This window comes from Phyllostomus discolor, chromosome 5 (genome assembly GCF_004126475.2).
Source record: "Phyllostomus discolor isolate MPI-MPIP mPhyDis1 chromosome 5, mPhyDis1.pri.v3, whole genome shotgun sequence".
NCBI lineage: Eukaryota > Metazoa > Chordata > Mammalia > Chiroptera > Phyllostomidae > Phyllostomus > Phyllostomus discolor.
The window spans coordinates 82,342,926-82,358,231 of record NC_040907.2 but is presented as its reverse complement, the minus strand read 5'-3'; the positions used below and the strand labels follow the sequence as shown (position 1 = coordinate 82,358,231).

Genomic DNA, 15,306 nt, shown 5'->3' with positions numbered 1-15,306 from the left:
CTGTGGATGCTTTAAAGGACCTCTGATACCACACTGAAGTTATCAGAAAATACCATAGAAAAATACAATGGTTATTTTGTTCTTAACCAGAGATATGTACCAATATTCCCCAAGGAGCTTTCCTACAATGCTTATCTTGCCCAAACTCTCTTTCTAAAAAAAATACTGATTTAGGAATGTTCAGCGTGAGGCCCAACTACTATATTTTTCATAATCACATACATAATTCTGACGTACACAAGCATACAGGCACATGCCTGAGCGCGCGCACACACACACCAATTCCAAGCTGTAAAGCAGTGATATAAAACCTGGTTCCAGGATCTACACGGAGTTCTAACTGGAAGTTTCTAAACCACATCCTAATCCCTCAGAATTGCCTCCAAATAAGAGGATACAAATATACATTTCCCTGATGTAAGCCTGAATTCCTAAGCCCCGACTCCTATAAAATGCCAAGAATTTTTTGGCTTTGGTAAAAGCTTTAAGATTTAACTTTTCACCAGAGTTCAGAAAAATACAGGGTAAGAAAAGGTGTGAAAAACGTGTCCCTATCTCTTTATTATTTAATTCCAACTCCAATTTGTCCATTTTAATGACAAAATACTAGAAAAATTTGGTTAATTTCACCAATTCAAATGTTAGTTTCAACTACAATCTAACCAAAATCAGATCCAACCTGCTATACTGAAATATTCAGATTCCACTTCCAATTAGAAAAATTTCCAAGATTCCTATTATTACATCATAGACATTATGAATTAAAACAAAAATGATTACCCAAGAATAGCAAAAACTTTTCCACCACAATTCACACTTACCCATCTCTTCCCTTACTGACAATTTTTACTTCAAAATAATAAATTCCACAGGCTGCTGGTATTGGATGTGTGGCACGAACTGATGCTGCATCTTTTGGGGTTTTGCCATGACCTGCATACAAAACAGAAAGGAAAAAAATCAAATGAGATATTCAAATGAGAATCTAAACAATTCAGGAACAAATGTAATTTATAGAATAATATATACATTCCTGCTCCCATCAGCACAAATCATTAAACACTCAATGATGATCACAATTAATCCAATATGCAAAATAGCCCAAGTTAGCCACAGAACTCTTCACACATTATTAGTTTTAATAAAATTTCAGAATCTGAATACACTGAACCTAGCAGTCCTTTATGAAAATTAAAGTATTTTAGGGAAGACTGTTATCTTGAAGAGAAAAAAGGCTGAATTTGAAGAACGTAATATAATCTTAATTTTATTAATATAAATTTGCATATCATTTATACAATTTCTAAACAGCCCTGATTGGTGTGGCTCATCGGACTGAGCGCCAGCTTGTGAACCAGAGTAGGAAGTTTGGCTCCAACTCTTATCAGGGTACATGCCTGGATTGCGGGCATGTGAGAGGCAGCCACACACTGACATTTCTTTCTCTCTTTCTTCCTCCCTTCTCTCTAAAAATAAATATTTTTTAAAATAAAATAATAATTTTTAAACAACACTATTTTGCCAAATGGCCTTTTTCAACTGAGAAGCATCTATGTCACATAATATATTTTTAAGTGAAATTTTATACAATTAGACTGAGTTGGCAAAAGAACTTTATGACTTTAAGAATTTACAATTTTCTTCTTTTAATTCTATACAAAGACATATTTATAAAAATTTCCTTAGTCAATTACAGCCTGAGAAATAGCTAACCTCTAGTTGTATTTTCTCTCTTTTTTAAAGAAATATAACACCATACCATTGCTGACATCTTTAGAAAATCCTTTAGATAGTGGCTTTTAAACTTCTCAAATTAGCTAGTCCTCATTTTAACCCCAAAGGGTTTCCTTCACTCACAGTCCCTTTCCCTGTCCCTCATTCAAGACACAAATTACCTTGAAAGACAGCATGTGAACAAGAGTAAGTAAGCAAGAGAAAATATACCTATAAAATCAAAGAAGAATAAAGACGGAAGCTGAAGTAGCTGGTTAAAAAGTACTCAAAGAGAGTGAGTGAGACAAGTTTCCACAATCCCCAAAGGTTTGGATGAGAAACAATAGTTTAAATCACTATTCAGGTGTTCTAGTTAATACGCTGCACCCAATACAATCTTATGTCATTAACCTTTTGGTCATACAATAACAATACATTCATAGGGAGCAGAATTCCCCTCCTCAAATTTACTACGATTGTTTAAAACAAAAAAACCTTAAGTCACAAATTATATCTTAGCCACACAATAACCATCACAAAGCAATAAGATCATATCTTTCCTTACCATACACTTTACCAAATTATCAATGCATACCCTATCATTAAACAGTTGAGTTTACACTTGTAATGCAAACTAGCCTACATTTACTTGGTCCAAAAGAAATTGCTGAACTCAATCACTCCTATTACCAGGAAAACTTGTGTCCATAGATCTCTTATGTATGTGTTATGAACAGAAGTGACCACTGGGCGGTGATAAACTTGGCTAAGAAGATAAAAATGGAAGCAGCAACATACAAACACCCATAAAACTGCTTTAACACATTTAGGAAATAGATTTACACTGAACTAAGCAGAAAAAAAATAACAGCACAAATCTGCAGGATGACACCAATAACTTTTTGAAAATAGATATTTAGTAAGTTATGGTTTTAGCAAAATATTTTTCAGTAAAAATGTTAAAATAATTGATTAGCCTGGGAAAAGGTCATGTAAATTAAATGTATTTAAAATTTTTAGACAGCTAAAAATAAATCCAAAGAAAAATCTAATTAATCCTGGAGTCCTAAATCAACTAGCTTTTGTATTTGGTTTTTGTTTTTTTGTTAGGAAAGTGACCAAACTTTTAGGAATAAGGTAATCTCAAGATGTACTTAAATAACAACAATAAATGGTAATAGTTAACATACATTTAATACTATGTAAAAGGCACTGTTCTAAGGGTATTACATTTATTAACTTATCATGCAAAACAACTTATGAAGTAGTTATCATTTATTTCACAATTGAGGAAATTAAGCAAAAATAAAACAGCTCAAGGTCATACTGATGTGTAAGAATTCCAAACCAGTATCTGTGCTGGGATTTAAATGCAAGAAGCCTGATCCAGTGCAGCTCTGTATCCACAGGAAGGATTTAGTTACAATGAGCATTCTGGGATCACTTCACATGTATTCCCATGTCCTATCCTTGCTCCTTCTTTGGGAAAAGAGAAAGAAAATATTTAGATTGCACAATTTCTCAAAGTATTAGGTGCTTTTGTACAGATTTTTCTCATTCAACATCTGTGAAATAGGTATTATTTAACCTCGTTTTTTTAAATGGTAAAATTCTTACTTAGGCTATATAACTATCCAAATTAGTAGACTTGTGTTAAATCCATGTATGAATTAAAATCCTCTACATTTTTCTATTATCTAAAAATAACAGAAAACTACACAGTCATAAATCTTCAAAATTCCTTTATATTCATTATGCTCTACTAAGCCATTGTAGAAAAATTCTGTAGATGTTAAAAGAATGTTTCATTTTTAAATTAAATTTATATTTAAAGACAGGAAAAAGTTTAGATGTAAAAGTTTTCATATACTTCTTAGGTGAGACTAGTATTATGAGACGGAAGGGCCTATTTCTAATAATGTTCATCAGCAGGAATTTTATTACCTTAAATTCCGTGATAACCAAAGTACAACCTCATACTACCAAAGTGTAAACTTTACACAAAATCTTCAATACTGAGTGTTTTCTACATGGTTCAAGAAGAAAATACATTTACTGCCTCAAAACTCATAGGCTAGCAAGGTTAGCTCATTCTATTAAACAATCTGTTGACTGCATTTCGCTGAAAAAGGAAAGAGTCTGAATAAAGCCACTCCATCCCCCTCCATTCTCCAACATGCTGCCAAGTGCCTTTCTGGAAATATAAACAGCCTTGCTTGTGCCATTACCCCTCAGAACAACTAACATTCCTTCTAAAAAATCCTCCCATTCAGCCTAGGAAAAAGATAAACTTCTTGAAAACCTTGTTTGATCTCACCCTCCCCCTGCATTTTCTACCTCCAGTCTTTCAGCTCCAACCACATTCACCAAGCCTGTCTTTGCTCCATGCAATTCCTTGGGGCAAAGCTCGGAAAGCTCTGTCCCTTCCTTGTCAGCCTAGTTAGGTCCCACTCATCATTTAGATCTCAGCTCAAGCCTTCCTCAATTATCCTTTCTCTAACCTCTGACTTGGCCTAACCTTTTTTATATGCCATCATAGTGACACACATCTCTCCCACACAGTATTAACACACTTAACACTCATTTGTGATTATTTTACTGTTTTTTTTATTTTAATTCTCAAACATTTTTGCATTTTAATTTCTACTAACATCCACCCTAACTTCAGTTATTCCTTCCTGGAGCCACACTCTGATCTCATGAAACTATTCCACCTCAAAAATATTAAATTCTCAAAAAATCTGTTCTGCTACAAAACATATTTCTTGAATACAAATGAGCTGGTATGCACTTGGTAAATATAGGAATGATGTCAACATAATAAAGTCATCTAGTTTGTAACACAGTTCTCCCCAGTACATTAATGAATTAAAGAGAAAAGTTTAGCAATATACAAAGGTCCTAAGCCAATGAAGACTGGGATTCCTACATATAAAGCCATCTGGGAACATTCAAGTGCAGTACAGATCAAAAAGTGCTAAGATATTTCCTCTTTCATTATACCTGCATGGGTTCATACATCTCATGCATATTTATTTTATACTTTGGGTTATAATTCAGTATTATTGGGTTGGCTGAAAAGTCTGTTGTTTTTTCTGTACGATGACTCTACTAATGCTTAGCTGTCTTTAACTTCATGCAAAACAATTTTGTTGGATTGTATTGTGACAGCTGCTGTCATGTCGGTGTGCATTAAAAAAAAAACAAACAACTTACCAAAACTGGTGATCTTTTGTGCAGCCATTTTAATACTGAAGATGGAAGAAAATAAGCAATATTTTTGGTGTATCATGCTTTATTATTTTAAGAAAGGTAAAAATGCAACTAAAATGTAAAAAAAGATTTGTGCAGTGAATGGAGAAGGTGCTGTGACTGATTGAATACGTCAAAAAATAGTCTGCAAAGTTTCTTGGTACTACTGACATTTTGGCCAAATAATTCTTTGCTATGGAGTTGTCTTATGCATTGTAAGATGTTTAGCAGCACCCCTGGCCTCTACCCACTAGAAGCCAATAGTGAGAGATAGCTGACATACTCAAAATACCCAAATCAATAGTTATTGGTGAGATGAAAAAATGTGTCTTTTACAGAAAAAGCTATCGCACTTTTTGGCCAACCCCATACTGGGGGGGTGGGGGGGGGCGGGGGGAGGTTTACTCACGCTGTTCCCCCTTGGGCTACTGGAAATTTTTTCAGTTGGTTCCTCTACCATTCTGACATATTTCCAATTATGTTTTTTTGTTTTTGTTTGTTTCTTTCTGGCACTACAAGATGCTACCATTATTTTATGCCCCAGTCCTAGAATGAGCGATTTCTCCAAGCAGCCCTGACAAATGGCATTAGAACCCAATCTCTAGGTAGTGTGCTAGTTGTTATGGAGATACTACTACTTTCAGGCCCCCTCATTGACAAGGGCAAGGAAATATGTTTATATACCAAACCACTATATATACACATACCCGTATTTCCTTATGTCATTTTTCTGCCGATATTAAACTAAACATGAGTTCCTAGCAGTATCTCCAACTCTAATCCATTATCACATGGATCACTCTAATCTTTCCCTTTGCTTATCTGTACAATTCTACTCCAATGGTAAGAAACCTAGCTTCCATCATCTGCCATCCATTAATTTAATTGCTTAATTCCACTGTAAGTATATAGCAGTATCAGAATTGTTAACTCGTATCCCCACAGAATATGTATGAGTTTATCAACAGGAGTTCAGTGCTTATGTAGTTTCTTTTACCTTTGGTTTTACAGACTCCGCTGATTTCCAAAGTTACTTAGGTCAGCGCCTTGCCCTTTCTCTGAAACTGTTTCATACATTTGTAAAAGATTATGTTGTCACGTTCTACATTCTACCCTGGGATTTCCCCCTCCCTTCTAAATGATTTTTAAATTTGCATACATTAAGGTTCACTCTTAATGCTGTAAAATTCTATGGGTTTGATAAATAAATACAGTGTCATGTAGCCACAATTACAGTATCACTCAGAATACTTTCAATAACCTAAAACCTGCCCTGTGCTTTTGCTAATCCCACCCATTCTCCCTCCCTTCAATTGAATCTAAAAAAACAAGCAAGAAGAACAGAGACAGAATCACTGTTGCAAGATGGGAGGGTGTTTTGGGGAAATGGGTGAAGAGGTGAGAGGATTAAGTACAAATAGGTAGTTACAGAATAGCCATGGGGATGTAAAGTACAGTATAGGAAACAGAGTGGCCAAAGAACTTACAGGCCTGACCCATGGACATGAACAATGGAGGGCAGTCCAAAGGGGAAAAATTTAGACAACTGTAATATCATAATCAATAAAATATAATTCAAAAAAGATCCATGTGCCTTTGTGTGCATAAATAGCTCATTTCTTTTTATCTTTGAATAATATCCTATTGGATAGGTGGGGTATCACAGTTTACCCATTCACCTATGGAAAGACATTTTGGCTGCATGTTTTTAGTGATTATGCGAAAACTTGCTACGAATATTCATGTGCAGGTGTTTGTGTGGGCGTTAAGTTTTCAAACCACTGGGTCAATAGTGAGGAGCTCGACTGCTGGATCCTATGGTAAACCAGTATAGCTTTTCTAGAAACAGCCAAACCATCTTGCAGTCCCCCAGCAATGTCAGAGCTCCCATTGCTCCACATCCTCACCAGCAATTGGCATCGTCTGATTTTCTTTGGATTTTAGCCATTCTTTCTAATAGCTAGAAGTATATATTTCCTTTGTTTAAAAAAAGTGAAAAGGGGTAAATTGTGAATCAGATTTTTATTTTTAATTAAGAACTGTCAAGCACTCACATCTCTAAGAAGGATGCCTAAACCCTGGGGCTTAAGGATGTGAAAGATCAGCAGCCTATGATAGTGGGCACAAGTGCCAGTGGAAATTTAACTGGGTTTATATTTTAGTAGGACTGTTATTTTTGTAGTAGTCTGGTTACAAAAGTCCACAGGTTTTAAGTCGTTTGACTCAGCCCTATTTTTCCCATAAGCCCTGCTACTTTTAGAGTGCAATTTGTGGAAAACATGAGGGCTCCTCTCCCCCCAGAACACATTTTTGGCATCATATAGAAATGCCTACAGCTTCCTCTAGGATGCACCATCTTGTCATCTCCCCTTTGTAAAGACTTCACTTTTATACCTACTCTTCAAAATCCCTGGAGCCTTTCTTGGTTTATCTTCCTTTTTCCTCCTCCAGTATGGGCCTACATGATATCACTTAAAGACTCCCCAGTTGATCTCCTAGATAGGCATCTGAGAGATCCTTGATCTGAGAGAAATCAAGGATCTCTTGGATGCCTATCCTTCCATCACACCCAACCAGCAAAACCACAGCCTACAGATTAATACTATAATCTACCTTCCCTACTCCTGCAATAGGCAGTTGGCCTTTGCTGAACATTGAACAATCTTGCAAAGAGCCACTGCTATGAAGTCAGCTGGACTCTCCCACTGCTATCAACAATACACTAAAAAAATCTTTAGTTTGTTTTCCATTCCCCTCAGTGCCTAATCCACATCTGCATCATCCAGTTTAAGTTTTAAGTCCTGTACTCTAACTCTGTAACCGTGCCTACTTTATCATAAAACAGGATTTAAATGGGACTCCAGCATTACATATGGTCATGTTCTATTCTCCACTCTCCTATTACAAATGGCTCTGTGTCCGTTACATTCTACACCTCTTCCACTATTACCAGAGTGAGTAGTATACACTCTTCTCTTTAAGACTAACCATCCTGTGCTCCTGAACCACTTTCTGCCCTCTAAGCCTTCAGTGTCAGCCTCCCAAGTTATATTTTCCTCCTCTCCCTTTTCACTTTCTTTCTCCTCAGTCAATAAGGCCACAGTATCGAAAAATGTATACGCTTTTCACAGAATACAGGGTGAGACAAAAGGTTTACAGTTGTAAGTACACAAAACAGTTTGTTTTTGTATTATTACTTAGTAATTATGGCATTATTTTCCACACAAACAACTGTAAACCTGCTTCTGCCCCACCCTGTATATGCTCTTATGCTATAAATCACTGTCAATAATGCACTGGGGTTGGTGCTGAGCATAAAGAACTTTTTAAATAACCTTTTAAAAACAGATATAGTTAATATTTATTTTACTCGTTAAAATGTTAAATTTTAGCCCTGGCTGGTGTAGCTCAGTGGATTAAGCAAAGGCTGCAAACCAAAGTGGCGCAGGTTCGATTCCCAGTCAGGGTACATCCCTGGGTTGCAGGCCATGACCCCCAACAACCGCACACTGATATTCTTTCTTTCTTTCTCTCTCTTCCTCTCTCTCTCTCTCTCTCTCTCTCTCCCTCCCTCCCCGCTCCCTCCCTCCCTCCCTTCCCTCTCTAAAAATAAATAAGTAAAATTTTTTTTTAAATGTTAAATTTTGTATACATTTATTGGGACTCCAAATCTTGGACTGACATCATACTCTCATCTAACTTATGTCACTTCAGTTTTACCCATGCAGCCAAACTAAAAGACGACTCACTCAGAAATGATACAATAGTCTGTAACACAGTACTTTCTAAAGGGAATTTTAGAAATAATTTTGGATTATGTGTATTTTCATCTTACATGCTGACATTAGAAGCTAATTTCCAGGTACAATGTAACTCTGTTACCAGCCAGCCATTCAAAAAATAATTAAAAACCTGCCTTGGCCTCCATCCTCCTACAGGCACTGCCTAATCTCTTTCCTCATCTACATTTCTCAAGAGTAAGCTATATTCACTATCTTCTTTGCTTAGTCCCTTCTGTTTTATTCTGATTTTTGCCCCCATCACTCCATTCTAACTGTTCTCCCTAAGGTCACAATGATCTAATTTCCAAATTCAGTGGAAAATTTTCGGTGCCTATCTCACTACACCTATCTGTTGCACTTGACACTAAAGACACTTCCTCATTTCTGATACGCCTCTGCTCAGCTTCTGTGACACCACACTCTCCTCTGTCCAGGTTCCTCTTAACATCCCTTCTTGGGATCCATCCAGTCTTTTAATGGTAGTGCTGCTCAGGGTTCCATCTTTGGCCCTCTGCCCTTCTCACTTCACATACTCTCTTATTCACTCCCAGAGTTCCTACTACCACTAAGAGGTGATGCCGAAACTAGTCATGACCTAGATCTCTCCCAAGCTCAGGTCAATTATGGTCCATGCCAACCTTCCTAAAAGAAACTGCCTCACATACTTTCCCTACTGAAAGAAGTGAAGCTCAGACCATCCTTGTGCCAGGAGGATTTTTTATTTGTGGTAACTACCCTCACATACCCCCTTACAGCTGATTCAACTAAGGCTAGCACATGACATGAAAGCCACCAATTCACGCCACAGCATATAATGAAAAGTTATGCCCAACTAAGAATAATAAAAATTAGCAAGGCCAATTTGATAAGTCTCTCAGGAATTTGAAATAGGAAGGAAAGAAAAAGCCAGTCAAGCAGGAAAAGAGAAGTAAGAAAACTGGAAGTAATGACTGCAGCTGAGTCACTTTAGCAGCAGAATTAAAGTGAAAAGCCATGAACTCCAGCTGTTGTGATTATTTGGAGCCACCTTAACTTCAGAAGGCTTGCTTTTTTGGCTTCTGGTATCCATGAAGTCAGATCACATGGCTAAGATTCCCATTTTTACTTATCTTCAAATATATTGTACTACTTCTAACAATCATTATTAGATTCATGGTTCATTGCAAGAACAAGAGAAGAAACCTAAGCACCAGCTTTGATTTCTCTCTCCATCATTCCATCATATCCTGTCAATGTTACTTTAAAATATTACAGCTACGCTCTTCCTTCACCCCTACCACTGATCAAATTCAGATCCTTATTTCTTCCATGGTCTGCTGCAACAGCCTTCTAAATGAGTTTGCTATTTCCAGTATTGTACCCTTTGAATTTATCTTCCAATTAGTTGTGTAGTATGAGAAAAATGAAAATATGAATCACTTTCTACTTGAAATGCTACAGAATAAGATTTAAGCTCAATAAAATATTACATAAGGCCTCTCATGATCTTTTTCTAGCTGTTCCTTGTCACACACTTAAATTCCAATAACCCCAAACTGCTTGTAGATCCAAAGATACACAATAACTCTCTATGTTTTTACTCATAATGCCCAGCCCTTCTCCTCTTCCCCTATAGACTACTCATCTTTTAAGACTGACCACTAGCCTTACCCCCTCTGAAAGCTGTCCCTGACTCTCCAACTTCATCCCTTCCAATGTCAACCTGGGGCAGAGCTTCTCCTATCTTCCACACTACTTTTTATAACACTTCCTGTACTATACTCATGCCCTTTGAGCTCTTTGAATTCAAAGACAGTATCTCATGCACATTTGAGTGCCCAGAACCCTGTACAACATAAACTCTCACTAAAAGGTTGGTGAACAAAGAATAAGAAAACAGAGAGCAAGGCATATATACAAATTGTCTGGCAGAATATCTGTCCTACAGCAACTGCTCAATAAATTATCATTACTATTATCTATTATTTTTCTGCAAGTATGATTATTAGATTCACTTGATCCTTTCAATTATTACCTGATATTTTTAAAGCTAAATTTCCCAAAATTTTGGCAGAGATCCCTGGGAAAAGCTCAGTTTGGTTTTTAAATTCCTTGATTGTGAGGAACAATTTTTTACATCACTCCCATAATTCTTACAAGACATTTGTATTGGCAAGTAAGCAAATACATCTTGAAGTATTTGTTCAACCTTAAGAAGTCCAAGAAATCAGATAAGCAATTAAACTTGCGTCTAGCAACTGTTGATATTGAGGGGGAGGGGAATTAGGCATACCAGGAGTTCAACCTATTTGGTTAGATACTGTTAATAATGTTTTAATTAAAAAGTGCCATCCACTATTTGATTGCTTCTTACCATTCCCAACTTACACTTATCTTGTGTTTCTTCTATTGACAAAAGGTTTCTGGACTTTTCCATGGCATTAGTGTGCTCCAGGTAACCCTTGTCTCCAGAGGAAATACTTTTAATGTCAACTATTCTTCAAAAGCTTCTAAATGTAATCACTGGATTTTACCTATTTAAGATCATTAAGTCTCATACAACTGAAATGGGCAATTCAGTATAGTGGAAAGAGTACTAAATTTAGAATAGTGAAAATTAAGTTTTCAATCCTGGGTTAACTGTGACTGGCAAAATCTAACCTCTAGCTGCTCCCACTTTCTAGATCTAAAATGAGAATTCTACCACCTTGTCCAAATCTACTGGTATCAAAATGCTTTCTAAAGTATCCAAATAATGACATTACAATATGAAAATGAAATCTGTAACTGGAATATTGATAGTAATCAAATCCATTGTCAAATTCATGAAAATGCTTTAAGTTGAAAAAGTTATCTTTATAACTAAGTCAAAACTTGTCACATTTATATTTATTCAAAGCTGACAATAATTGTAAAAATAAAAGGAAAGAAACATGCCTGAGTGTTTCAACAGTTGGTGTATGACCTCTAAACAAAAAGGTTTTTTTTTAATTTTTAACATATAGAATACACACCCACTATTCCTCTGTAATCCAAACAACTATGTCCATTTGTCTGGTGTTTATCATTAATCCCTTCAAATCATTTAAAGAACTAGACACTGCTTCCAAAAACAGTAATTCCAACTTAGAAGAATAATCTCTTAAAAGCAGAGTGTGGTCAGAGCAAAATAAATCAAAATATTGTTATTTCAGAGCTAAGGAAAATCCTCATCCTGAAAAATAACTATCAATTCTTTAAAATCCTGTAATACGCAAAAATACTTTGTGAGCAATAGTTTTTAATGTTACAAGTGTCTCAATGCTTAGGTAAAAACAACGCAGCACAACGATAGGTTAAATAAAACTCACTCTTCGTATTTTGGGACTTCAAAGTTTTATTACCCACTACCTATGACACTTCCCCTTTGCTCCCTTCCCGTATTACTGGGACAGAGTTGCTCAGTGCTTTTGGTGTGGTCCACTCAGAAGGCACACAGAAAAACAACAGGAAAAATGAAACACCCAACACATTAAAATAACAAGACAAGAGGAAGAGGCAGTAGAAGGGGGCGAAAAGAGACTGTGTTTGCAAACAAGGGCAAAGGGAGAGAGAGACAAAGGGGAGATGGAAGAAAGGGACAGAAAAGCAAAAGGATGACAAACAACAAAATCTGTTCTTCTGTAAATAATAGTTAATGCTTGTAAAAGAGAGGTTTCCAGAAAGTGAATCTTAGTATTACACAACAGAAATACAGAGGCCAATAAGAAAAATAATTGAGACAGCAGTGTCATAAATATTCCAAATGCCAACCAATTTCACACAAGCATGTACTTGTCTCTGACCCAAATCATCAATTTTATGTAAAGGGAGTTAGTAAAACTAACCAAGCCATGTTACAATGCTAAATAAACTGTAATCATGAATCTTAGATATCATGGAAATTCAGGGCTGGGAATTTCCTTCTCAACCATCCAGCTCAACTCCCTCATCACTCAAAGGAAGAAACTGAGACTCTGTTTTGTAACATGTCTAAAATCACAAATCATTGCAGAACTCAGGAAAGCTAGGGCTCTTTGTTCAATAATCTTACATATCTTCCGCCTCTGATTTTCTCAAGCTAATTATTAACCATCAACCATGAATTTAAAATAAAGTTTTGTCAAGTCTAACAAAAGGCTTTCTGGTGGCCAGATCAGAAGTAATCACTTCATAACAACACCATTCACACAAATTAAAACACAGAATTAAATAATAGCCTTCACAGAGTATTAACAAAATGCCCTAAGAAAAAACAAAGACCCACATTTTAAATTTTCAGCCATTAAGATTAAGAAACATACAGAAAGTTTTTCTCTGGATCTATGGATAAAAAATATTCAACAAGGCCTATTTTTTTGTATGTGATTCTCTGCAGTCAAATCATTTGGTAGATTTGTCGCCATTCTCATTTCTGATTAAATAGTAACTTATTTGTCAAGATTCTTCTCAAATTTCAGTCCTGTATGCTTTAAGAATTTAACCACCAGGGTTGTTTATACCCTCTATACCCATGTCACTACGATCTGATTAGGACCCTCCTTTGTAGCCAATCAAAACGAGGCTGCTTTGAATGTAAAGCTCCAGGTTCAGGTTTGGGGCCTAAAAAACTGGATTTGTTTCCAGGCGGATATATTGGATTGTTCCTCATTCATCCCCCCACCCCCAAGTAAACTTGAAGCATGGTATTAATTTGGGCTACATTTCAAAAATTCCCTTGGCAATTTACTGTCTTATATAAAGCTGATCTGCTTAAAGCTTTGTTTTAATATAGCAGACATAGATACGGGAGGAGGGAGATAACCACAAGCCTAAGGCTTTTTTTTTTAACTGCAGGTGTAAAACATAAGCCAATTTTATTTAAAACACTAAGTAACATTTTTAAAAATCCTTGTTTTCAATCAGACTTCATATAACGACAACATGTAAATATAGAACGTTTCCAATCAGTAGTGGTAGATTTCTGCTCCCCGAAGAAAACGCGGACTCTCGAGGTTTCACCACTCTTACCCTCCCAGTTGCCTTTAGTAAGAGATACTGATGGCAAACTTGGGCCCCTTATCCTTTTGTCCCCCTAGACAATCTCTGGCCTAATTTGGACAAAATCCTCCACTGATTATTCCTTCCTCTATATATCCCTGCTCTCCCTTAATGAGAAATTATACCTCGGAATCGTGCCTCTCTTCCCGCTCCCCCCCCCCCCCCCCCACGTAAGAAGAGAACGCCTGACCCACCGCCACCTGGAGAACAATGTAACACAACTCCGAGTCCATGGATTCCTCCATCCAAGCCCTAAGATTTATCTTCAAGGGAAATCAGAAAGCGAGTTGCGTCCTGTCATCCTGAATTCCCTCAAGGTGTTCTACTCCTGGCCTAGGATTACCCGCTCCATTATGCTGAGGAGTACTCACCTTCCTTTTCCAAGCATCTGGCCCCTTGCCCTCGCACCTTTCACCACGACCCCCAACCCACCCTCGGAGAAGCAGCACAGGCAGTGAGTCCCCTCCGAGGACGCCAGCCCGAGAGGGAGGGGGTCGGGGGCGGGTCGGGAGTCGGCAGCGGCGACAGGACACTTCGGATCAGTGGCCCCACTCCCACCGCAGGACACACGCCCAGTACCTTTGTAGTGCACCCGCAGGTTGTTCTGAGAGAGGCCGATGTAGCTGAACTTGTCCTTAGGGCTCCAGGACCGAGGCAGCGGCGTCTCCTGTTCGTCCACGGCCGGGTAGAGGCGCTTGAGACGCCGCTGCAGCTCCTTCTCCTGCTCGTTCAGGGCCGAATCCCCGTGCAGGAAGGGGGCCGCGGCGCTGCTGCCCGCCAGGGCTGGGGCGCCTCCAGCCGAGCCCGGGCCGGCTGCGAGACCCGGGGGCGCGGGGGGCGCGCTGGCGGGGGCGACGACCGAGGCGGGCGGCGGGGGTGGCGGTGGCGGCGGCGGGGCGGCAGTGGCCGGGGGTGGCGGCGGTGGCAGCGGCGGGTGGAGGAGCAGGGCGGCCGCCGCGGCCCCCAAGCCGCCCCCCGCGCCGCCTCCGGGCGAGCCGGCGGGAGAGGAGCCGGCGCTGACGACCGAGGGCGCCGGAAGAACGACTCCGGAGACCGGGGCCACGGCCGCCGGCGGTGGTGGCGGCAGCTGCTGCTGTTGCTGTTGCGGCGGCGGCTGCGGCGGCTGCCCGGACATCCCGGCCGCGACTCAACCTACGGTCGCCTCCACCTCTTCTCTCCTTCCTCCTCTGCTTCCCGGGGGCGCTGTCGCTGCGGCCGCCGGCACTAGGCGCCCAGTCCGCCCGCCCCGGAAGCAGGCGGCGGGCCGCGCGCCGAAGGAGAGCGCGACGGTTGGGGGGGCTCAGACACAGGGAGTGGGCGGCGGGCCCCCGGAGGCCCCGAGAGAACGTTGGCCGGAGCGCGGGCGCGGGCCGAGGCGCCGAGAGCAGGAGCGAGGCGGCAGTCGGGCACAGGGGGCGCAGTGGCAGCCGCCGCGACCGCTGCTCTCGCGGCTGTTTCTCGGCGGGCGGGCCTGGCCAGCGCGAGACGCTGCGCGCGGGCGGCGCTGGGCGAAGGGGCGGGC

General features: G+C 39.5%; 1 protein-coding gene across 1 annotated transcript in view; it reads right to left on the bottom strand.

Annotated features, from left to right (window-relative positions):
* The window catches only part of RANBP9 (RAN binding protein 9), an 84,074-nt gene extending 69,018 nt beyond the window's left edge, over window positions 1-15,056 (bottom strand). Inside the window, exons 1-2 of the mRNA XM_028511291.2 lie at window positions 14,364-15,056; window positions 822-933 (exon numbers count right to left, since the gene is read on the bottom strand). Of these exons, the coding sequence (XP_028367092.1) occupies window positions 822-933; window positions 14,364-14,919 (668 nt within the window). The 5' untranslated portion in view covers window positions 14,920-15,056. The remainder of the gene's footprint in view (window positions 1-821; window positions 934-14,363) is intronic.
* Window positions 15,057-15,306: the final 250 nt, after the last annotated feature.